General features: G+C 46.3%; 1 protein-coding gene across 2 annotated transcripts in view; it reads right to left on the bottom strand.

Moving 5' to 3' along the window:
* trim24 (tripartite motif containing 24) overlaps positions 1-26,654 on the bottom strand; it is a 50,987-nt gene extending 24,333 nt beyond the window's left edge. The window contains exon 1 of one of the 2 annotated variants that reach the window (XM_012958631.3): positions 26,127-26,654. In XM_012958631.3, coding sequence (XP_012814085.2) covers positions 26,127-26,457 — 331 coding nt within the window. In that variant the 5' untranslated portion in view covers positions 26,458-26,654. 2 annotated transcript variants of the gene reach the window in all.
* Positions 26,655-27,234: the final 580 nt, after the last annotated feature.

Here is a 27,234-nt window from a genome sequence, read left to right as displayed (position 1 = left end):
ATGATGTTTTTTTTTTTTCTAGAAAAGCTCTAGGATATTCTAAAGTGCAGACTAGTGAACTTTTGTGAGGGCATTTGGAGCACTTCCAGTGTTTGCCTTGCTGCCTCACAGTGGGGGGGTGGATCAAGAGCCACTGAACAGCCAAAGATAAGAGGGCAAAGTCCGATAAGAATGTAGAGCTGTGTGCGTATGGCTGATATGAAGGATCCACCACTGATAAGTGAGGGAGCCAGGGTGGGATACCACTGATAAGTCAGTGAGGGAGCCTGGGTAGCATACCACTGATAAGTCAGTGCCTGGGTGGGATGATAAGGTGCACATTCCTACGTTGTAGATATTAAAACGACTCATGAAGAACTGCGGTGTCAGCTTTTGCATTTTATGGGGAAAGTTAAGGCGGCCATACATGCCCCAATTCATATGCAACTTTTGTACGATATTAGGTTCATGTATGGCGGGAAATGAGATGATCAATATTGGTAAAAGCCTTGGATATCGGTTGCCTCGTCGAATGCTGAATCGTTAAACGATTCCTTTATTTTTACCTCCATATTGGACGATTCACCTCTTAACGTTAGTAGAGTGGACAAACTAGCTTTCCTACTACAAGTAGTTGTGGGAAAGATCGCAATTGTAGCATGTATGAGCCAATGGGGCTATAACTAAAACAAATTACCCAATACAGAGGCAGATCTAGAAGAAGATCCACTTGCTTGGCGACCTCGCCAAACGAGCCAATCTTCCTGTATATGGCTACCTTTAGAATCTTATTGTATTCTATGACAGTGAGCTGCCTAGATACAGCAAATCAAACTTAACTTACAGCATTTCTATCAACACTTTTTTACAGCTGCCATCTTGGATTTTTGCCAAACATGTCTTCAATACTTTTACTTTGCCTCTTCTGTCCAGAGCACATCGTTCCACAAGTCCTGATCTTTGCCCATGTGTTTTTGCCAATCTTTAGTAGAGGCCTGAAGTTGTTTGTAGACACAAAAGTTTCCTCCTGTCACACCTCCCACATGATCTAATTTGTTCAGCCTCTATTTAACGGTACATAATTAAAATTCTTGGGTTCTTTGTGATTATATTCAGCATCGTGCATTCTACTCTTGGGTTTAAACTTGCCGGGTTGCCCAGGCCTGGGCAAGTTACCAGTTGTTTGAAATCTTCTCCACCTGTAGAAGATCCTCCATACAGTGTAATGATCCATATGCTATTGTTTTACAACTTTTTAAAATCCCTTTCCGACTCATGGGCATTTATAACCATCTTTCTAAAGCAGGGGTCCCCAACCTTTCTTACTCGGGAGCCACAGTCACATGCAAAAAGACTTGGGGAGCAACACAAGCACCATAAAAGTTCATAGAGGAGCCAATAAGGGCTGTGATTGGCTATTAGGGGCCTCTATGCACCCAATCAGCTTACAGGGGCTTTATTTGGTAGGAAATCTTGTTTTTATTCAACCAAAACTTGCCCCCAAGTCAGGAATTCAAAAATAACTCCCTGGTTTGGGGGCACTGAGAGCAACATCCAAGGGGCTGGGGAGCAACACAAGCACCATAAACGTTCATGGAGGAGCCAAATAAGGGCTGTGATTGGCTATTAGGGGCCTCCATGCACACTAATTATGGCACAGATTCTGTACCAGGCAATATCTATCTTTAGAGGATTTGATATCCTTCCGAATCCAAAAATAATGGTTCTGTTGGATACTTACTCAATGCAAACCTTGACAAAACTGTTACAAACTATGCAGTAAAACCAGAGAGCAAAAAAAGCCAACAGTAATTTCAACGAGAAGGAAAGATAACGATCTTGAGATTGAGGGGCTAATTTACCAAAATTAGTTTCTATTTTTTAGCCATAAAAATTCAAATTTAAATTGTTGTATTTGTAAAATGTCACGATAATGTGCTTGAATCATTCGTATGAAAATTTCGAGTTGACATTTGAAAATCCCAAATTATCCGAGCCAAAAATATCGTGTAAAAACGTGAAAAATTTGTGTTTAAATGGGGATAAATGGATGTTTGTTTCCATGAATCCTCTTTATATTTCCCAAAGAGGAATTGCAGCCATTTTAGGAGCATTGTCACTCATTCTTGGAAAATAATAATGTGTTTAAGTTCCCCTTGAAAACTGGTGAAATAGAAAACAATGAGGGAATTAACTTCCCCTTGAAGCTGGGTGAAACCAAAAACAATGAGGGGGATTAACTTCCCCTTGAAGCTGGGTGAAACCAAAAACAATGAGGGGATTAACTTCCCCTTGAAGCTGGGTGAAACTGAAAACAATGAGGGGATTAACTTCCCCTTGAAGCTGGGTGAAACCGAAAACAATGAGGGGATTAACTTCCCCTTGAAGCTGGGTGAAACCAAAAACAATGAGGGGATAAACTTCCCCTTGAAGCTGGGTGAAACCAAAAACAATGAGGGGATAAACTTCCCCTTGAAGCTGGGTGAAACCAAAAACAATGAGGGGATAAACTTCCCCTTGAAGCTGGGTGAAACCAAAAACAATGAGGGGATAAACTTCCCCTTGAAGCTGGGTGAAACCAAAAACAATGAGGGGATAAACCAAAAACAATGAGGGGATAAACTTCCCCTTGAAGCTGGGTGAAACCAAAAACAATGAGGGGATAAACTTCCCCTTGAAGCTGGGTGAAACCAAAAACAATGAGGGGATAAACCAAAAACAATGAGGGGATAAACTTCCCCTTGAAGCTGGGTGAAACCAAAAACAATGAGGGGATAAACTTCCCCTTGAAGCTGGGTGAAACCAAAAACAATGAGGGGATAAACCAAAAACAATGAGGGGATAAACCAAAAACAATGAGGGGATAAACTTCCCCTTGAAGCTGGGTGAAACCAAAAACAATGAGGGGATTAACTTCCCCTTGAAGCTGGGTGAAACCAAACACAATGAGGGGATTAACTTCCCCTTGAAGCTGGGTGAAACCAAAAACAATGAGGGGATTAACTTCCCCTTGAAGCTGGGTGAAACCAAAAACAATGAGGGGATAAACTTCCCCTTGAAGCTGGGTGAAACCAAAAACAATGAGGGGGATTAACTTCCCCTTGAAGCTGGGTGAAACCAAAAACAATGAGGGGATTAACTTCCCCTTGAAGCTGGGTGAAACCAAAAACAATGAGGGGATAAACTTCCCCTTGAAGCTGGGTGAAACCAAAAACAATGAGGGGATAAACTTCCCCTTGAAGCTGGGTGAAACCAAAAACAATGAGGGGATAAACTTCCCCTTGAAGCTGGGTGAAACCAAAAACAATGAGGGGATAAACTTCCCCTTGAAGCTGGGTGAAACCAAAAACAATGAGGGGATAAACCAAAAACAATGAGGGGATAAACTTCCCCTTGAAGCTGGGTGAAACCAAAAACAATGAGGGGATAAACTTCCCCTTGAAGCTGGGTGAAACCAAAAACAATGAGGGGATAAACCAAAAACAATGAGGGGATAAACTTCCCCTTGAAGCTGGGTGAAACCAAAAACAATGAGGGGATAAACCAAAAACAATGAGGGGATAAACCAAAAACAATGAGGGGATAAACTTCCCCTTGAAGCTGGGTGAAACCAAAAACAATGAGGGGATTAACTTCCCCTTGAAGCTGGGTGAAACCAAACACAATGAGGGGATTAACTTCCCCTTGAAGCTGGGTGAAACCAAAAACAATGAGGGGATGAACTTCCCCTTGAAGCTGGGTGAAACCAAAAACAATGAGGGGATAAACTTCCCCTTGAAGCTGGGTGAAACCAAAACAATGATGGGATTAACTTCCCCTTGAAGCTGGGTGAAACCAAAAACAATGAGGGGATTAACTTCCCCTTGAAGCTGGGTGAAACCAAAAACAATGAGGGGATAAACTTCCCCTTGAAGCTGGGTGAAACCAAAAACAATGAGGGGGATTAACTTCCCCTTGAAGCTGGGTGAAACCAAAAACAATGAGGGGATTAACTTCCCCTTGAAGCTGGGTGAAACCAAAAACAATGAGGGGATAAACTTCCCCTTGAAGCTGGGTGAAACCAAAAACAATGAGGGGATAAACTTCCCCTTGAAGCTGGGTGAAACCAAAAACAATGAGGGGATAAACTTCCCCTTGAAGCTGGGTGAAACCAAAAACAATGAGGGGATAAACTTCCCCTTGAAGCTGGGTGAAACCAAAAACAATGAGGGGATAAACCAAAAACAATGAGGGGATAAACTTCCCCTTGAAGCTGGGTGAAACCAAAAACAATGAGGGGATAAACTTCCCCTTGAAGCTGGGTGAAACCAAAAACAATGAGGGGATTAACTTCCCCTTGAAGCTGGGTGAAACCAAAAACAATGAGGGGATGAACTTCCCCTTGAAGCTGGGTGAAACCAAAAACAATGAGGGGATAAACTTCCCCTTGAAGCTGGGTGAAACCAAAACAATGATGGGATTAACTTCCCCTTGAAGCTGGGTGAAACCAAAAACAATGAGGGGATAAACTTCCCCTTGAAGCTGGGTGAAACCAAAAACAATGAGGGGATAAACTTCCCCTTGAAGCTGGGTGAAACCAAAAACAATGAGGGGGATTAACTTCCCCTTGAAGCTGGGTGAAACCAAAAACAATGAGGGGATTAACTTCCCCTTGAAGCTGGGTGAAACCAAAAACAATGAGGGGATAAACTTCCCCTTGAAGCTGGGTGAAACTAAAAACAATGAGGGGGATAAACTTCCCCTTGAAGCTGGGTGAAACCAAAAACAATGAGGGGATAAACTTCCCCTTGAAGCTGGGTGAAACCAAAAACAATGAGGGGATAAACTTCCCCTTGAAGCTGGGTGAAACCAAAAACAATGAGGGGATAAACCAAAAACAATGAGGGGATAAACTTCCCCTTGAAGCTGGGTGAAACCAAAAACAATGAGGGGATAAACTTCCCCTTGAAGCTGGGTGAAACCAAAAACAATGAGGGGATTAACTTCCCCTTGAAGCTGGGTGAAACCAAAAACAATGAGGGGATTAACTTCCCCTTGAAGCTGGGTGAAACCAAAAACAATGAGGGGATAAACTTATCCTTGAAAATGTGCCAAGGACAGGCTGTCACTGACTATTCTATTCCTCTACTATTCTAAGCCTCCATAGGACTCAATGGTACTCGACAGATCAGACCTTTTCTTTTCGACAAAAAAGTAAACTAAACCTTAGTAAATCACAAATTATGGGAGTTATTTTTGAAAAATTCAGGGGAAATTTTAGAAACAATATCAGAAAAATCGAGTAATGCCAAAAAACACCTTCATAAATCTGGAAAATATCGAGAAGTAAAAAAGAAAAAAAGCTACTTTTTCTCAAAATTGCTTAGTAAATGTGCCCTTTACTGTTGTTAGGCAAAATAAACTGTTTAAGCCACATACATGGGCTGTTTGAGCAGGGTACAGCTGTGGTAACAAGAAATCAAGTTTCCTATTGATGGAACAACCACTATGACTTCTATTTGCAGGTAAACAAAATACATTACAGGTATTGGACCCCTTATCCGGAAACCCGTTATCCAGAAAGCTCAGAATTACAGAAAGCCCATCTCCCATAGACTCCATTTTAATTAAATAATTCAGAATTTTAAAACTGATTTCCTTTTTCTCTGTAATAATAAAACAGTACCTGTACTTGATCCCAACTAAGATATAATTACCCCTTATTGGGGCAGAACAGCCCTATTGGGTTTATTTAATGGTTAAATGATTCCCTTTTCTCTGTAATAATAAAACAGTACCTGTACTTGATCCCAACTAAGATATAATTACCCCTTATTGGGGCAGAACAGCCCTATTGGGTTTATTTAATGGTTAAATGAATCCCTTCTCTCTGTAATAATAAAACAGTACCTGTACTTGATCCCAACTAAGATATAATTACCCCTTATTGGGGCAGAACAGCCCTATTGGGTTTATTTCATGGTTAAATGATTCCCTTTTCTCTGTAATAATAAAACAGTACCTGTACTTGATCCCAACTAAGATATAATTACCCCTTATTGGGGCAGAACAGCCCTATTGGGTTTATTTAATGGTTAAATGATTCCCTTTTCTCTGTAATAATAAAACAGTACCTGTACTTGATCCCAACTAAGATATAATTACCCCTTATTGGGGCAGAACAGCCCTATTGGGTTTATTTAATGGTTAAATGATTCCCTTTTCTCTGTAATAATAAAACAGTACCTGTACTTGATCCCAACTAAGATATAATTACCCCTTATTGGGGGCAGAACAGCCCTATTGGGTTTATTTCATGGTTAAATGATTCCCTTTTCTCTGTAATAATAAAACAGTACCTGTACTTGATCCCAACTAAGATATAATTACCCCTTATTGGGGCAGAACAGCCCTATTGGGTTTATTTTATGGTTAAATGATTCCCTTTTCTCTGTAATAATAAAACAGTACCTGTACTTGATCCCAACTAAGATATAATTACCCCTTATTGGGGCAGAATAGCCCTATTGGGTTTAATTACTGTTTAAGTAAAGCAGACTTTAGGTAGGAGAGCCAAATTTCGTAAAGACCCCTTATCCGGAAAACCCCAGGTCCCGAGCATTCTGGATAATGGGTCCAATACCTGTACTTCTGCCTCTTCCAACTTTCAAAACTTTTTATCAAATCTATTGCTCTTTGAGGCTTTAATGTTACTGTGACTTTTATTCCTTATCTTTCTATTCAGGCCTTTATCTCCCTCTCTCTTTCATGCCTCCGGCTGGTTGCTAGGGCAAACTGGACCCAAGCAACACAATAGGTACTGAAATTCCAAACTGAATTAAAAGCTAAATAATTCAAAAGCCTAAACAAAATAAAAACAAAGACAATGAAGGGCAACTAGAAAGTGTTAAGACTTTGGGGGGACAGCTGGGGATCTGGGGTTTGTGGATTCTCTTTAACTGCTCATCGTATCGTATCCCGTACAAGTCTCTGTCTCTAGATCATCGTTATTATCATTAACGAGAATTTATAGTAACATGCAGAGAAAGTGATACTATTTATATTACATCAGACATGTAAACAAACCTGCTTTTATGGGAGGGACCCGGATTTAACCTCCTATGCACTGTAATTTGTGCCTGAATTGCACCTTACTCCTACCATTCGTACACATAGAAACCACCCAAATCCTCAGAAACAGTCACAGCAGGGGAGCTATCAGGGGTGTGGCCTGGATGAAATATGGGCAAGGCAGTGGCAGAGCAGGTGTGGCCTGGATGAAATATGGGCAAGGCGGGGGCAGAGCAGGTGTGGCCTGGATGAAATATGGGCAAGGCGGGGGCAGAGCGGGTGTGGCCGGGATGAAATATGGGCAAGGCGGGGGCAGAGCGGGTATGGCCTGGATGGAATATGGGCAAGGCAGTGGCAGAGCAGGTGTGGCCTGGATGAAATATGGGCAAGGCGGGGGCAGAGCAGGTGTGGCCTGGATGAAATATGGGCAAGGCGGGGGCAGAGCGGGTGTGGCCGGGATGAAATATGGGCAAGGCGGGGGCAGAGCGGGTATGGCCTGGATGGAATATGGGCAAGGCGGGGGCAGAGCGGGTATGGCCTGGATGAAATATGGGCAAGGCAGGGGCAGAGAAGGTGTGGCCTGGATGAAATATGGGCAAGGCGGGGGCAGAGCGGGTGTGGCCGGGATGAAATATGGGCAAGGCGGAGGCAGAGCGGGTATGGCCTGGATGAAATATGGGCAAGGCGGGGGCAGAGCGGGTATGGCCTGGATGAAATATGGGCAAGGCGGGGCCAGAGCGGATATGGCCTGGATGAAATATGGGCAAGGCGGGGGCAGAGCGGGTATGGCCTGGATGGGATATGGGCAAGGCGGGGGCAGAGCAGGTATGGCCTGGATGGAATATGGGCAAAGCGGGGGCAGAGCAGGTATGGCCTGGTTGGAATATGGGCAAGGCGGGGGCAGAGCGGGTATGGCCTGGATGAAATATGGGCAAGGCAGGGGCAGAGCAGGTATGGCCTGGATGAAATATGGGCAAGGCAGGGGCAGAGCGGGTATGGCCTGGATGGAATATGGGCAAGGCGGGGGCAGAGCGGGTATGGCCTGGATGAAATATGGGCAAGGCAGGGGCAGAGCAGGTGTGGCCTGGATGAAATATGGGCAAGGCGGGGGCAGAGCGGGTGTGGCCGGGATGAAATATGGGCAAGGCGGAGGCAGAGCGGGTATGGCCTGGATGAAATATGGGCAAGGCGGGGGCAGAGCGGGTATGGCCTGGATGAAATATGGGCAAGGCGGGGGCAGAGCGGATATGGCCTGGATGAAATATGGGCAAGGCGGGGGCAGAGCGGGTATGGCCTGGATGGGATATGGGCAAGGCGGGGGCAGAGCAGGTATGGCCTGGATGGAATATGGGCAAAGCGGGGGCAGAGCAGGTATGGCCTGGTTGGAATATGGGCAAGGCGGGGGCAGAGCGGGTATGGCCTGGATGAAATATGGGCAAGGCAGGGGCAGAGCAGGTATGGCCTGGATGAAATATGGGCAAGGCAGGGGCAGAGCAGGTATGGCCTGGATGAAATATGGGCAAGGCAGGGGCAGAGCAGGTATGGCCTGGATGAAATATGGGCAAGGCAGGGGCAGAGCGGGTATGGCCTGGATGAAATATGGGCAAGGCGGGGGCAGAGCGGGTATGGCCTGGATGAAATATGGGCAAGGTGGGGGCAGAGCGGGTATGGCCTGGATGGAATATGGGCAAGGCGGGGGCAGAGCAGGTATGGCCTGGATGGAATGTGGGCAAGGCGGGGGCAGAGCGGGTATGGCCTGGATGGAATATGGGCAAGGCGGGGGCAGAGCGGGTATGGCCTGGATGGAATATGGGCAAGGCGGGGGCAGAGCAGGTATGGCCTGGATGAAATATGGGCAAGGCAGGGGCAGAGCGGGTATGGCCTGGATGAAATATGGGCAAGGTGGGGGCAGAGCGGGTATGGCCTGGATGAAATATGGGCAAGGTGGGGGCAGAGCGGGTATGGCCTGGATGAAATATGGGCAAGGCGGGGGCAGAGCGGGTATGGCCTGGATGAAATATGGGCAAGGCGGGGGCAGAGCAGGTATGGCCTGGATGAAATATGGGCAAGGTGGGGGCAGAGCGGGTATGGCCTGGATGGGATATGGGCAAGGCGGGGGCAGAGCAGGTATGGCCTGGATGAAATATGGGCAAGGCAGGGGGCAGAGCGGGTAAGGCCTGGATGAAATATGGGCAAGGTGGGGGCAGAGCGGGTATGGCCTGGATGAAATATGGGCAAGGTGGGGGCAGAGCGGGTATGGCCTGGATGAAATATGGGCCACACCCGCTGTGTTCAGCTACTAATTAGAGAGAAACAATAAGTCTCCATGCAGGGGGAAAGGTATGCTATTCTGGGGGCTATACTGAGTCATTTTCTATAGTCTGAGAGGAGTGCTCAGAAGGCAAAAGGGGGGTGGAGCTTCATGCTAGACAAGGAAGTAACTAAAAGAACTGCTGTTCAGCTACTTGTTAGAGAGAAACAATAAATCTCCATGCGGGGAGAAAGGTATGCTATTCTGGGGGTTATACAGAGTAATCTTCTATAGTCTGAGGGGAGTGCTCAGAAGGCAAAAGGGGTGGAGCTAAAAAAAAGGTTTACCAATTCCTTAAGAGCAATAACCAGGTGACAGCTTCAACTTGAGCAGGCCATACACTATAAGGTAAAATGAGACAATATTTGGACCCTCTAGTGATGGGCCCAATAGGAGTGATGTAGTGGAAAAACTCAACCATCACCTGACCCTAACGAGCAATATGTTGCCATTGTACAATCCACAACCAACGCTAACTGCCCCCATTCTGCCTGAATGTGCCCATAAAAGCAATTGAATTTAGGAATGCCCTGGCAATATCGAACTTACAATGAGCTTCCCCTTTAACATGGAAATAAAGCTCTCATAAAGCAAACACTCGGCACATACCTCATCCATTCCAAACATACTTGGCCTCTCTGGCTCCTTCCAAATTAGCCAATGAGCTTTCAGCCATTACACCTGCACAGTATGTGAAATATCCAGTCGCTCAGATATTTATATGTTCAGCACAAACATCCCATACGCTGCTCCATTAATATCAAAATAATGGGCCCACTATACAGTATATATACACACTATAACGGGCCCACTATACAGTATATATACACTATAACGGGCCCACTATACAGTATATATACACTATAACGGGCCCACTATACAGTATATATACACTATAACGGGCCCACTATACAGTATATACACACTATAACGGGCCCACTATACAGTATATATACACTATAACGGGCCCACTATACAGTATATATACACTATAACGGGCCCACTATACAGTATATACACACTATAACGGGCCCACTATACAGTATATACACACTATAACGGGCCCACTATACAGTATATATACACACTATAACGGGCCCACTATACAGTATATATACACACTATAACGGGCCCACTATACAGTATATACACACTATAACGGGCCCACTATACAGTATATATACACTATAACGGGCCCACTATACAGTATATACACTATAACGGGCCCACTATACAGTATATATACACTATAACGGGCCCACTATACAGTATATATACACACTATAACGGGCCCACTATACAGTATATATACACACTATAACGGGCCCACTATACAGTATATATACACTATAACGGGCCCACTATACAGTATATATACACTATAACGGGCCCACTATACAGTATATATACACTATAACGGGCCCACTATACAGTATATATACACTATAACAGGCCCACTACACAGTATATATACACTATAACAGGCCCACTATACAGTATATATACACTATAACGGGCCCACTATACAGTATATATACACACTATAACGGGCCCACTATACAGTATATACACACTATAACGGGCCCACTATACAGTATATATACACACTATAACGGGCCCACTATACAGTATATATACACACTATAACGGGCCCACTATACAGTATATATACACACTATAACGGGCCCACTATACAGTATATATACACACTATAACGGGCCCGCTATACAGTATATATACACTATAACGGGCCCGCTATACAGTATATATACACTATAACGGGCCCGCTATACAGTATATACACACTATAACGGGCCCGCTATACAGTCTATACACACTATAACGGGCCCACTATACAGTATATATACACTATAACGGGCCCACTATACAGTATATACACACTATAACGGGCACACTATACAGTATATATACACTAACGGGCCCACTATACAGTCTATACACTATAACGGGCCCACTATACAGTATATACACTATAACGGGCACACTATACAGTATATATACACTATAACGGGCCCACTATACAGTATATATACACTATAACGGGCCCACTATACAGTCTACACACACTATAACGGGCCCACTATACAGTCTACATACACTATAACGGGCCCACTATACAGTCTACATACACACTATAACGGGCCCACTATACAGTATATATACACTATAACGGGCCCACTATACAGTCTACACACACTATAACGGGCCCACTATACAGTCTACATACACTATAACGGGCCCACTATACAGTCTACATACACACTATAACGGGCCCACTATACAGTCTATATACACACTATAACGGGCCCACTATACAGTATATATACACACTATAACGGGCCCACTATACAGTCTATATACACACTATAACGGGCCCACTATACAGTCTATACACACTATAACGGCCCACTATACAGTCTATATACACTATAACGGGCCCACTATACAGTCTATATACACTATAACGGGCCCACTATACAGTATATATACACTATAACGGGCCCACTATACAGTCTATATACACTATAACGGGTCCACTATACAGTATATACACACTATAACGGGCCCACTATACAGTCTATATACACTATAACGGGCCCACTATACAGTATATATACACTATAAAGCGCAGAATATACAGTATATACACACACGACAGTCACATAGACTCATATTAGGTGGCAGCATCAAATCACCCTTTGTTATGACTGTTTTGTTAGCATGATTTCATTTTGCAGGAAGTTTATCTGTGTGTACTGGAAATCTAATTACCTGCCTCACAAGAAACCAGCCCTGTAGCATCAGCTTCTATGATAGATGTTAGATATCAGAAAAGATATGTGTGCCACGTGACACCCATTAAAATCCATTTACATGCAGCCAGCAGTCCGGCCATTTCTATAAATGATACAACAACAGTCACATAATAAAATCCGTTAGCTGACAGCCCCTGAACGCAGAACAGAACTGCAGCCTACACCGGATCTGTGTGAGGTCAGAACCTGGGGTGGTTTTATTTAATGGGAGTGCAGCATTAAAGGGGACCCGTTGCCCTAAGAAATAATTCCAAATCCTTTTGTTGCATGTTAGTTGAGCAAAATAAACTTTATTTACACTATATAGATGATTTCATTTTTTTCCCCTTCAATCTTGGAGTTTACAGTCACAGCCAGCAGGGAGGCGCCATTTTATGTACAGTGTTATTAAGGCAAAGCTTTGTAACCCCCCAAAATCTTATGCATTTGCCATCTAGGCGATATCTGGGAAGTGCTGAATGTTAAGTTAAAGTAATTGTAATTAAAAATCGGAGCTGTCAATCATATATTGCCTGCCCCGCCTCTATGCCTGCGGCATAGAGGCAGGGCAGGCAATATATGATGCCAGAGTTCCCCTTTAAAGCGCATTTGTTGCAAAGAACTTGGCACAACTATGTATAAATGCACCTTAAATACAGCATAAAGGTACCCTTAACCCTTGCCACTCACTATGGCAAACTGGCATACATCTGCCTGCCCCTGCCCCCTTCCATTCACTACATAGAACCAGTACTGGTATCTTTCAGCTCAAAGATGGAGCTTTTTTTTATTGAGGTCAGGGAAACAGCAATACACGGGTTGCCATGCAAAAAGCTGCTCCTGGAAACAAAAAAAAAAAAAAAAGAGTAACGCATACAGGGAGCAAAAGGGGGGGGGGGGGTGGCAAGGACCCCTGAGGTGGTGCTGATTGGATCAGTCTAATTTGGTGCTATAATTACAGTAGGGGGTACATTATCCCTTATAATACATGAGTGATACTCAGAGTTCCCTGTATAACTCAGCCTGCAGCCTTGTGCCTTTATATGGGCACAGAACCCCTCAGTGACTGCTAATATCCTTATCATTTACAGTAGGGGGTACATTATCCCTTATAATACATGAGTGATACTCAGAGTTCCCTGTATAACTCAGCCTGCAGCCTTGTGCCTTTATATGGGCACAGAACCCCTCAGTGACTGCTAATATCCTTATCATTTACAGTAGGGGGTACATTATCCCTTATAATACATGAGTGATACTCAGAGTTCCCTGTATAAACCAACATCCCCCGGCAGGGCATTCCCCAACCCCCTCACTGCCCTCACCGTGAGGAACCCCCTACCCAACATCCCCCGGCAGGGCATTCCCCAACCCCCTCACTGTGAGGAACCCCCTACGCTGCTTCAAATGGAAGCTCCGTTCCTCTAATCTAAAGGGGGGGCCTCTGGTGCGCTGATCACACAGAACCCCCCAGTGACTTCTAATATCCTTATCATTTAAAGTAGGGGGTACATTATCCCTTATAATACATGAGTGATACTCAGAGTTCCCTGTATAACTCAGCCTGCAGCCTTGTGCCTTTATATGGGCACAGAACCCCTCAGTGACTGCTAATATCCTTATCATTTACAGTAGGGGGTACAGTATCCCTTATAATACATGAGTGATACTCAGAGCTCCCTGTATAAACCAACATCCCCCGGCAGGGCATTTCCCAACCCCCTCACTGCCCTCACCGTGAGGAACCCCCTACCCAACATCCCCCGGCAGGGCATTCCCCAACCCCCTCACTGCCCTTACCGTGAGGAACCCCCTACCCAACATCCCCCGGCAGGGCATTCCCCAACCCCCTCACTGCCCTCCCCGTGAGGAACCCCCTACCCAACATCCCCCAGCAGGGCATTCCCCAACCCCCTCACTGCCCTCCCCGTGAGGAACCCCCTACCCAACATCCCCCGGCAGGGCATTTCCCAACCCCCTCACTGCCCTCACCGTGAGGAACCCCCTACCCAACATCCCCCGTCAGGGCATTCCCCAACCCCCTCACTGCCCTCACCGCGAGGAACCCCCTACCCAACATCCCCCGGCAGGGCATTCCCCAACCTCACTGCCCTCCCCGTGAGGAACCCCCTACCCAACATCCCCCGGCAGGGCATTTCCCAACCCCCTCACTGCCCTCACCATGAGGAACCCCCTACCCAACATCCCCCGGCAGGGCATTCCCCAAACCCCTCACTGCCCTCACCATGAGGAACCCCCTACCCAACATCCCCCGGCAGGGCATTCCCCAACCCCCTCACTGCCCTCACCATGAGGAACCCCCTACCCAACATCCCCCGGCAGGGCATTCCCCAAACCCCTCACTGCCCTCACCATGAGGAACCCCCTACCCAACATCCCCCGGCAGGGCATTCCCCAACCTCACTGCCCTCCCCGTGAGGAACCCCCTACCCAACATCCCCCGGCAGGGCATTTCCCAACCCCCTCACTGCCCTCACCGTGAGGAACCCCCTACCCAACATCCCCCGGCAGGGCATTCCCCAACCCCCTCACTGCCCTCACCGTGAGGAACCCCCTACCCAACATCCCCCGGCAGGGCATTCCCCAACCCCCTCACTGCCCTTTTTTTCAGGACAAGCTGGGCTTTGTATTTGTTTCTAAATTTGTGTAATGCCACTTCTGTAACAAGATTTAAGGGTATAAATACCTCCTTCATGGGGAGGAGTGAATCAAGGGCCCAACCCCCTGCAATACATGCGCGAAAAAAATAGGCCCAACAAAACCAGGGCCCACCAGGTTTTCCCCCAGTGCCCTGTTGGGCCGGTCCAACCTTGAATTCTTAGTACAGGTATAGGACCCATTATCCAGAATGCTCGGGACCAAGAGTATTCTGGATAAGGGGTCTTTTTGTAATTTGGATCTCCATACCTTAAGTCTACTTAAAAATCAATAAAACATTAATTAAACCCAATAGGTGTGTTTTGTATCCAATAAGGATTAATTATATCTTAGTTGGGATCAGTTACAAGGTACCGTTTTATTATTACAGAGAAAAGGGGATCATTTAACCATTAAATAAACCCAATAGGGCTGTTCTGCCCCAATAAGGGGTAATTATATCTTAGTTGGGATCAAGTACAGGTACTGTTTTATTATTACAGAGAAAAGGGAATCATTTAACCATTAAATAAACCCAATAGGGCTGTTCTGCCCCAATAAGGGGTAATTATATCTTAGTTGGGATCAAGTACAGGTACTGTTTTATTATTACAGAGAAAAGGGAATCATTTAACCATTAAATAAACCCAATAGGGCTGTTCTGCCCCCAATAAGGGGTAATTATATCTTAGTTGGGATCAAGTACAGGTACTGTTTTATTATTACAGAGAAAAGGGAATCATTTAACCATGAAATAAACCCAATAGGGCTGTTCTGCCCCAATAAGGGGTAATTATATCTTAGTTGGGATCAATACAGGTACTGTTTTATTATTACAGAGAAAAGGGAATCATTTAACCATTAAATAAACCCAATAGGGCTGTTCTGCCCCAATAAGGGGTAATTATATCTTAGTTGGGATCAAGTACAGGTACTGTTTTATTATTACAGAGAAAAGGGAATCATTTAACCATTAAATAAACCCAATAGGAGTGTTCTGCCCCAATAAGGGGTAATTATATCTTAGTTGGGATCAAGTACAGGTACTGTTTTATTATTACAGAGAAAAGGGAATCATTTTTAAAAATTAGAATTATTTGCTTATAATGGAGTCTATGGGAGATGGACTTTCCATAATTTGGAACTTTCTGGATAACGGGTTTCCAGATAAGGGAACCCATACCTGTATTTAAAACCTTAGCATTGCCTCATACATTAAGCCAAAACTAACATAATAATGCAAAGGTGAGGTAAAAAACTTTTTATATACATGCTTGTATAAATGACACTTTTTTGTTTAATCTGTGTTTAACGTGTTTATAAAATGTTAATGAGACTTTTTGCACTTATTGTTCCAGAGTAACAGAATCTTGTCCCCTGCTAATCCCCATTTATATGCTAAAGAGCCCCCCCCCAATGGGGCCCCTACGAGGGGTGTGACAATGAAGACTGGGCAAAACAAAATTACGTTAAAATTCACAAAAGTGTCTGTAAACTGTCCTTCTTTCTCCAAAAACAGAAAAGTGGCGGTGGAGTCGGATTTAGGTGGATTTCTATTTGTGACAATGGAGAAAGTGTTTTACACCAGTTCAACTTTTAGTCCAAAAAAGGGCTCTCTCTACTTTTGTAAATTACCCTCTGTATCTTGTATTATAGGTATAGGATCCCTTATCCAGAAACCTGATATCCAGAAAGTTCTGAATTACGGAAAGGCCATCTCCCATAGTCTCCATTATAAGCAAATAATGTATATACTCGAGTATAAGACTAGTTTTTCAGCACCCAAAATGTGCTGAAAAAGTCACCCTCGGCTTATACTTGAGTCGGGTGCCATGGGTCCCTCCAGACTAGCACCCTCTCTCCTTTGTGTGCAAATTAGGCCACCCGCAACCAGACCCTCAAGTGCCCTGGCCCGCTCCAACTAGCAATACTTATTTCCGCTTACGTGTCCTCCGGGACCGGGTCTGCTGCCAGTTTGCTAATGCGCAATGAGCGCGAGGTAGTACTCATTGTTTTTGTTGACCCTGTTCTCCACTTACAGAGCTAGTTTACATTTTTTCTTTAAAATAAATATTTAAAAACATATACCCCACTGATGCCTCAGTTATTGTCATTTTATTGGTATTTATTTTGATTATTGAAACTTAGCAGTAGCTGCTGCATGTCCCACCCTAGGCTTATACTCGAGTCAATAGGTTTTTCCAGTTTTCTTTAGTAAAATTAGGTACCTCGGCTTATATTCGGATTGGCTTATTCCCTTTTCTCTGTAATAATAAAACAGTACCTGTACTTGATCCCAACTAAGATATAATTACCCCTTATTGGGGGCAGAACAGCCCTATTGGGTTTATTTAATGGTTAAATGATTCCCTTTTCTCTGTAATAATAAAACAGTACCTGTACTTGATCCCATCTAAGATATAATTACCTCTTATTGGGGCAGAACAGCCCTATTGGGTTTATTTAATGGTTAAATGATTCCCTTTTCTCTGTAATAATAAAACAGTACCTGTACTTGATCCCAACTAAGATATAATTACCCCTTATTGGGGGCAGAACAGCCCTATTGGGTTTATTTAATGGTTAAATGATTCCCTTTTCTCTGTAATAATAAAACAGTACCTGTACTTGATCCCATCTAAGATATAATTACCTCTTATTGGGGCAGAACAGCCCTATTGGGTTTATTTAATGGTTAAATGATTCCCTTTTCTCTGTAATAATAAAACAGTACCTGTACTTGATCCCAACTAAGATATAATTACCCCTTATTGGGGCAGAACAGCCCTATTGGGTTTATTTCATGGTTAAATGATTCCCTTTTCTCTGTAATAATAAAACAGTACCTGTACTTGATCCCAACTAAGATATAATTACCCCTTATTGGGGCAGAACAGCCCTATTGGGTTTATTTAATGGTTAAATGATTCCCTTTTCTCTGTAATAATAAAACAGTACCTGTACTTGATCCCAACTAAGATATAATTACCCCTTATTGGGGGCAGAACAGCCCTATTGGGTTTATTTCATGGTTAAATGATTCCCTTTTCTCTGTAATAATAAAACAGTACCTGTACTTGATCCCAACTAAGATATAATTACCCCTTATCGGGGGCAGAACAATCCTATTGGGTTTAAATGATGTTTAAATGATTTTTTAGTAGACTGAAGTTATGGAGATCCAAATTACGGAAAGATCCCTTATCCGGAAAGCCCCAGGTCCCGAGCATTCCGGATAACAGGTCCCATACCTGTAGTTGTAAAGCATTTAAGATCTTTTACCAGTAAGACATTTGCCTTTCTTACTTGGATCAGGGCAGTGGCAGAGGGGGAGATTAGTCGCCCCGCCACAAATCTACGTTACCGTGGGCGACTAATCTCCCCACAATGCCATCCCACCGGCAAGAATGTAAATCACCGGTGGGATGGCATACGTGTCACTAGGATTTCCCGAAGTTTCCTCTCAAGGCAACTTCTGAAAATCATAGTGACATATATTTACATTCTTGCCGGTGGGATGCCATTGCGGGGAGATTAGTCGCCCGCGGTAACGAAGATTTGCCGCGGGGCAACTAATCACCCTGTCTGCCCTTAAGAACCCCGCTGATTTAGGATGTACTACTTGCCCTAGTGGTGCTGTACAGTAGAACAAGCCTTTAAACTGAATTAACAGGGATCAAGTACAATAGTAGAAAATAAAATACAATTCCATTGAAAATTAAAGGTGCCCATACACCATAAGATCCGCTCGTTTGGCGATGTCGCCAAGCGAGCGGACCATCTCTCGATATCCCCACCTACGGGCGAGCGATATTGGGAGAATTATAACGGCAGGTATAGGAAAAGTCGGTCCGGGGACCGCATCAACGAGCCAATGGGGTCCCCGATCAGACTAGATTTTCTAACCTGCCCGATCGATATCTGCCCGATTTCAGGCCAGATATCGGTCGGGCAGGCCCGTCGGGAGTGCCCATACACGGGCCGATTAGCTGCCGAATTGGTCCAAAGGACCTTAAGTGCTAAGGACAAACCTGAACACGTAAGTGGGTATATAGGATTACAAAGTGCTATACCCACCCAGTCTGGGGGCATGAGAGAAGTTTACCCCAACAAAGGGCACTTACATAGGGATCAGGTGCTATATGCAAGGTGCATATTGTTTCACATGCAGGTATCCCACAGGTAGTTGGGTAAATGCAATGGGATCATAAGCCAATGAACTGACTCTCTATGCATAGGGTATATATGAGGGGTGCAGAGATTCCCCAGGCAGGGGTATATACTAGTGTATCAATGCACTGACTCTCTATGCATAGGGTATATATCAGGGGTGCAGATATTCCCCGGCAGGAGTATATACTAGGGTACCAATGCACTGACTCTCTATGCATAGGGTATATATCAGGGGTGCAGAGATTCCCTGGCAGGAGTATATACTAGGGTACCAATGCACTGACTCTCTATGCATAGGGTATATATCAGGGGTGCAAAGATTCCCCGGCAGGAGTATATACTAGGGTATCAATGCACTGACTCTCTATGCATAGGGTATATATCAGGGGTGCAGAGATTCCCTGGCAGGAGTATATACTAGGGTACCAATGCACTGACTCTCTATGCATAGGGTATATATCAGGGGTGCAAAGATTCCCCGGCAGGAGTATATACTAGGGTATCAATGCACTGACTCTCTATGCATAGGGTATATATGAAGGGTGCAGAGATTCCCCAGGCAGGGGTATATACTAGGGTATCAATGCACTGACTCTGTATGCATAGGGTATATATCAGGGGTGCAGAGATTCCCCGGCAGGAGTATATACTAGGGTATCAATGCACTGACTCTCTATGCATAGGGTATATATGAAGGGTGCAGAGATTCCCCGGCAGGAGTATATACTAGGGTATCAATGCACTGACTCTCTATGCATAGGGTATATATCAGGGGTGCAGAGATTCCCCGGCAGGAGTATATACTAGGGTATCAATGCACTGACTCTCTATGCATAGGGTATATATCAGGGGTGCAAAGATTCCCCGGCAGGAGTATATACTAGGGTATCAATGCACTGACTCTCTATGCATAGGGTATATATGAAGGGTGCAGAGATTCCCCAGGCAGGGGTATATACTAGGGTATCAATGCACTGACTCTCTATGCATAGGGTATATATCAGGGGTGCAGAGATTCCCCGGCAGGAGTATATACTAGGGTATCAATGCACTGACTCTCTATGCATAGGGTATATATCAGGGGTGCAGAGATTCCCCGGCAGGAGTATATACTAGGGTATCAATGCACTGACTCTCTATGCATAGGGTATATATCAGGGGTGCAAAGATTCCCCGGCAGGAGTATATACTAGGGTATCAATGCACTGACTCTCTATGCATAGGGTATATATGAAGGGTGCAGAGATTCCCCAGGCAGGGGTATATACTAGGGTATCAATGCACTGACTCTCTATGCATAGGGTATATATGAAGGGTGCAGAGATTCCCCAGGCAGGGGTATATACTAGGGCAGTGCAGTCCAACTGGCGCCCCCCCCCCTGTGTGGCCCCCCACCTGTCTGGCTGCTTTGATGGCTTACCTTTGAGTAAGCATTAAATGGTATCAGTACTGAGATTAACTGCCCCCCTGCATGGTTCTCACCTCAGATTCAGGCTGTAATCCCCCTGTATTGTTTAAACATGTAATCCCCTGTGTTTTTTACACCTTTTAGTTTCTGCATTGTTCCCCCCCTGCAGTGTTCACACCTCAGGCTCAGGCTGTAATCACCCACATTGTTTACTTCTTCACACCTCAGACATAGGTACTGTAGGCAGAGTATGGCACATACAGCCAGCATAGGGCAGGTAGAGTATGGCACACACAGGTAGCATAGGTCAGGGAGGGTATGGCACACACAGTCAGGGTAGGGCAGGCAGAGTATGGCACACACGGGCAGCATAGGGCAGGCAGAGTATGGCACACGCAGGCAGGGTAGGGCAGGCAGAGTATGGCACACACAGGCAGGGTAGGGCAGGCAGAGTATGGCACACACAGGAAGGGTAGGGCAGGCAGAGTATGGCACACACAGGAAGGGTAGGGCAGGCAGAGTATGGCACACACAGTCAGGGTAGGGCAGGCAGAGTATGGCACACAGAGGCAGCATAGAGAAGGCAGAGTATGGCACACACAGGCAGGGTAGGACAGGCAGAGTATGGCACACACAGGCAGGGTAGGACAGGCAGAGTATGGCACACAGAGGCAGCATAGAGAAGGCAGAGTATGGCACACACAGTCAGGGTACGACAGGCAGAGTATGGCACACACAGGCAGGGTAGGGCAGGCAGAGTATGGCACACAGAGGCAGCATAGAGAAGGCAGAGTATGGCACACACAGTCAGGGTAGGGCAGGCAGAGTATGGCACACACAGGCAGGGTAGGGCAGGCAGAGTATGGCACACAGAGGCAGCATAGAGAAGGCAGAGTATGGCACACACAGACAGCATAGGACAGGCAGAGTGCTGCCTGTGTGTGCCATACTCTGCTTGCCCTATGCTGCTTGTGGGAGGTGAACCTGGCAGGGGTTTGTTGTGGGAGTTTGTTAGCAGTTGGAAATAGCCATTAAATGGTCCCTAAGGTGTGTAATTATGTACTGGGGGTTGCTGTGCTATCCACAGGGGAGGAGGAGGCATATGGAATTTAAGGGTATATCTTAATATGACATAATTCTTTCACATATGAATGATGGTTGATATCCCCACAGTAAGGACCAAGCATTTGGGATTTTGCTGTGCTACCACCATTGTGATAAAATAGGTGTGGTTTGAAGTGGGTGTGGTTTCAAAAAGGGGAGTGGTCAAAACTGGCTTCCATTAGCGGCCCTCCACCATGTATGCTAGAGAAATTCCGGCCCTCGGCACCGTAGAAGTTGGACAGCACTGTACTAGGGTATCAATGCACTGACTCTCTATGCATAGGGTATATATGAAGGGTGCAGAGATTCCCCAGGCAGGGGTATATACTAGGGTATCAATGCACTGACTCTCTATGCATAGGGTATATATCAGGGGTGCAGAGATTCCTCAGGCAGGGGTATATACTAGGGTATCAATGCACTGACTCTCTATGCATAGGGTATATATCAGGGGTGCAGAGATTCCCCAGGCAGGGGTATATACTAGGGTATCAATGCACTGACTCTCTATGCATAGGGTATATATGAGGGGTGTAGAGATCCCTCAGGCAGGGGTATATACTAGGGCAGACCCAGACCGTATCACCCTGTGATCTACTCTTGCCACCTGGCCTCCATCATGAGATCTACCACAGTTATAATAGTGCCATGTCCATCATTTGGTGCAATAAGCAAGAAAAAGTATTAATCGATGTTTAACAAATATACAAAGCAATATATAAATGCCGCGCCAAATTCACATGTAATGCCCACATAACATTATTCAAGTTTATTGTGAAAGGATTGTCTTAGTATTTACTTTCCTTCTTCATGGCCCACTTTGTAGTCTGACACAGAAACATATATAAAGTGGGAACATATGTACAGTGGCCCGGTGGGGACAAACTTCTATACTGGGATGAACCTACAAAGCCGGATGGCTTGAGCAGCCGCACTCAAAAGCAGCAGGGGTACCTACCAGGGACGGCAGGAGTACATATAAGGGGCAGAAGGGATACCTAAAAGGGGCAGCAGGGGTACGTAGGGATACCTATAAGGGGCAGCAGGGGTACGTAGGGATACCTATAAGGGGCAGCAGGGGTACGTAGGGATACCTATAAGGGGCAGCAGGGGTACGTAGGGATACCTATAAGGGGCAGCAGGGGTACGTAGGGATACCTATAAGGGGCAGCAGGGGTACGTAGGGATACCTATAAGGGGCAGCAGGGGTACGTAGGGATACCTATAAGGGGCAGCAGGGGTACGTAGGGATACCTATAAGGGGCAGCAGGGGTACATAGGGATACCTATAAGGGGCAGCAGGGGTACATAGGGATACCTATAAGGGGCAGCAGGGGTACATAGGGATACCTATAAGGGGCAGCAGGGGTACATAGGGATACCTATAAGGGGCAGCAGGGGTACATAGGGATACCTATAAGGGGCAGCAGGGGTACATAGGGTTCCTATAAGGGGCAGCAGGGGTACATAGGGATACCTATAAGGGGCAGCAGGGGTACATAGGGATACCTATAAGGGGCAGCAGGGGTACATAGGGATACCTATAAGGGGCAGCAGGGGTACATAGGGATACCTATAAGGGGCAGCAGGGGTACATAGGGATACCTATAAGGGGCACATAGGGATACCTATAAGGGGCACATAGGGATACCTATAAGGGGCACATAGGGATACCTATAAGGGGCACATAGGGATACCTATAAGGGGCACATAGGGATACCTATAAGGGGCACATAGGGATACCTATAAGGGGCACATAGGGATACCTATAAGGGGCACATAGGGATACCTATAAGGGGCACATAGGGATACCTATAAGGGGCACATAGGGGTACCTATAAGGGGCACATAGGGGTACCTATAAGGGGCACATAGGGGTACCTATAAGGGGCACATAGGGGTACCTATAAGGGGTACCTATAAGGGGCAGCAGGGGTACATAGGGATACCTATAAGGGGCAGCAGGGGTACATAGGGATACCTATAAGGGGCAGCAGGGGTACATAGGGATACCTATAAGGGGCAGCAGGGGTACATAGGGATACCTATAAGGGGCAGCAGGGGTACATAGGGATACCTATAAGGGGCAGCAGGGGTACATAGGGATACCTATAAGGGGCACATAGGGATCCTATAAGGGCACATAGGGGTACCTATAAGGGGGCACATAGGGGTACCTATAAGGGGCACATAGGGGTACCTATAAGGGGCACATAGGGGTACCTATAAGGGGCACATAGGGATACCTATAAGGGGCACATAGGGATACCTATAAGGGGCACATAGGGATACCTATAAGGGGCACATAGGGATACCTATAAGGGGCACATAGGGATACCTATAAGGGGCACATAGCGGATACCTATAAGGGGCACATAGGGATACCTATAAGGGGCACATAGGGATACCTATAAGGGGCACATAGGGATACCTATAAGGGGCACATAGGGATACCTATAAGGGGCACTACCTATAAGGGGCACATAGGGATACCTATAAGGGGCACATAGGGATACCTATAAGGGGCACATAGGGATACCTATAGGGCACATAGGGATACCTATAAGGGGCACATAGGGATACCTATAAGGGGCAATAGGGATACCTATAAGGGGCACATAGGGATACCTAATAAGGGGCACATAGGGATACCTATAAGGGGCACATAGGGGTACCTATAAGGGGCACATAGGGGTACCTATAAGGGCACATAGGGGTACCTATAAGGGGCACCATAGGGATACCTATAAGGGGCACATAGGGATACCTATAAGGGGCACATAGGGATACCTATAAGGGCACATAGGGATACCTATAAGGGCACATAGGTGATACCTATAAGGGGCACATAGGGTACCTATAAGGGGCACCATAGGGGCAGCAGGGGTACATAGGGGTACCTATAAGGGGCAGCAGGGGTACATAGGATACCTATAAGGGGCAGCAGGGGTACATAGGGAACCTATAAGGGGCAGCAGGGGGTACATAGGGATACCTATAAGGGGCAGCAGGGGTACATAGGGATACCTATAAGGGGCAGCAGGGGTACATAGGGATACCTATAAGGGGCAGCAGGGACATAGGATACCTATAAGGGGCACATAGGGAACCTATAAGGGGCACATAGGGATACCTATAAGGGGCACATAGGGATACCTATAAGGGGCACATAGGGATACCTATAAGGGGCACATAGGGGTACCTATAAGGGGCACATAGGGTACCTATAAGGGGCACATAGGGGTACTATAAGGGGCACATAGGGGTAACCTATAAGGGGCACATAGGGATACCTATAAGGGGCACATAGGGATACCTATAAGGGGCACATAGGGATACCTATAAGGGCACATAGGGATACCTATAAGGGGCACATAGGGATACCTATAAGGGGCACATAGGGGATACCTATAAGGGGCACATAGGGATACCTATAAGGGGCACATAGGGATACCTATAAGGGGCACATAGGGATACCTATAAGGGGCACATAGGGATACCTATAAGGGGCACATAGGGATACCTATAAGGGGCACATAGGGATACCTATAAGGGGCACATAGGGATACCTATAAGGGGCACATAGGGATACCTAATAAGGGGCACATAGGGATACCTATAAGGGCACATAGGGATACCTATAAGGGGCACATAGGGGATACCTATAAGGGGCACCATAGGGATACCTATAAGGGGCACATAGGGATACCTATAAGGGGCACATAGGGATACCTATAAAGGGGCACATAGGGATACCTATAAGGGGCACATAGGATACCTATAAGGGGCACATAGGGATACCTATAAGGGGCACATAGGGATACCTATAAGGGGCACATAGGGATACCTATAAGGGGCACATAGGGATACCTATAAGGGGCACATAGGGGTACCTATTAAAGGGGCACATAGGGATACCTATAAGGGGCAACATAGGGATACCTATAAGGGCACATAGGGGTACCTATAAGGGGCACATAGGGGTACCTATAAGGGGCACATAGGGGTACCTATAAGGGGCACATAGGGGTACCTATAAGGGCACATAGGGATACCTATAAGGGGTACATAGGGATAACCTATAAGGGGTACATAGGGATACCTATAAGGGGCACATAGGGATACCTATAAGGGGCACATAGGGATACCTATAAGGGGCACATAGGATACCTATAAGGGGCACATAGGGGTACCTATAAGGGGCACATAGGGATACCTATAAGGGGTACATAGGGATACCTATAAGGGGTACATAGGGATACCTATAAGGGGCACATAGGGATACCTATAAGGGGCACATAGGGATACCTATAAGGGGCACATAGGGATACCTATAAGGGGCACATAGGGATACCTATAAGGGGCACATAGGGATACCTATAAGGGGTACATAGGGATACCTATAAGGGGCACATAGGGGTACCTATAAGGGGCACATAGGGATACCTATAAGGGGCACATAGGGATACCTATAAGGGGCACATAGGGATACCTATAAGGGGCACATAGGGATACCTATACAAGGCGCCTATAGAGGAGTTTGCCAGTCAGGGGGCGGGGTTCCCATAAGAAACTCTAGGCACCAGTGAGGGGGGGGGGGGCTGAGAGACAAACTAGAAGGACTCACCTTGCACGGTGCCTGTCGGGGTGCCGGGTGCGGGGGGCTGCGGGGGCCCGGGCATGCTCAGGTACCGCTCCGGGGGGGGGAGGCAGCGCTGACACAGGGAATGGAGGCATGGGAGCAGCCGGGGGCTCCGGCTCTGGATATGCTGCCTGCAGAAGCCGCACGTCTCCAGCGAATTGAGCGCGGCCCTCTCGCCGCTCCGCTCCTCCGGGCCCTGCCGGCTCTCCGCCTCATTCTCGGCGCTAGGCGAGGAGAGCGGGGGCGGCGGAGGGAGAGGCGGAGGAGGCGGCGGTTGAGTGAAGGCCGGAGCCTCTTTGTCCACAGGCCCCTCCATCAGTGAGAACTCCCGATACTCCTCCCCGCCGCTCCGGCCGCCTCACAGCCACAGTTCTCCCCTCTCATCCAATGGTGCCGAGCATGCGCGCTTCCAGCGCCAAAAACAGTCACGCCCACTCTCAGCGCTACCAACAGACACGCCCACTACAAACGCCCCTCCCTCTCTTCGCCACAGCTCTCCACTCAAAGCAAGCGCTTCCAAGCATGCGCACTCCCGGCCTAAAAATACAGACACGCCCTTTCATAAAGGGACGCCCCTTTACTTTCGCTCCTCCCTCGCCACTCCGCCCCGTTCGCAACACGCGTAGTATTCTGGCCCACTCGTTACGCCTTCTTTTATCCCGCTAAGGCTGCAACCAATGGGAGTGTAATTGGGCGGGGCTTGGTCCATGCTCCCTCCTGAGAGAGAGCGGATGAGAGAGTCCGCTCAGATATGTTATTGACTCGCTGTGGGGATGTTTCATGCACAAAGTTTCCTCACATATAGTCACCAATAGCTACCAAACCCCTTTAGCTGCCTGCTGATTGGTTAATGTGGGGGAATAAATGCACAGTTTGCTCATTACATAGTTACATAGGGTTGAAAAAAGACCAGTGTCCATCAAGTTCAACCCATCCAAGTAAACCCAAGCATTACCCAACTCATTTCTCCTCATGTAATTTCCTGCCTTCCCTCCACACTGATTTCTCTCAGGAATGGGGAATGACCACCTTGTGGGGGTACAAAGCCAAGTGGTTGAAGTGCAAGGAGAGCTCTTGGTACCAATGTCAGGGC

Source organism: Xenopus tropicalis, chromosome 3, assembly GCF_000004195.4.
Source record: "Xenopus tropicalis strain Nigerian chromosome 3, UCB_Xtro_10.0, whole genome shotgun sequence".
NCBI lineage: Eukaryota > Metazoa > Chordata > Amphibia > Anura > Pipidae > Xenopus > Xenopus tropicalis.
This window is presented reverse-complemented; position numbering and strand designations above follow the sequence as displayed.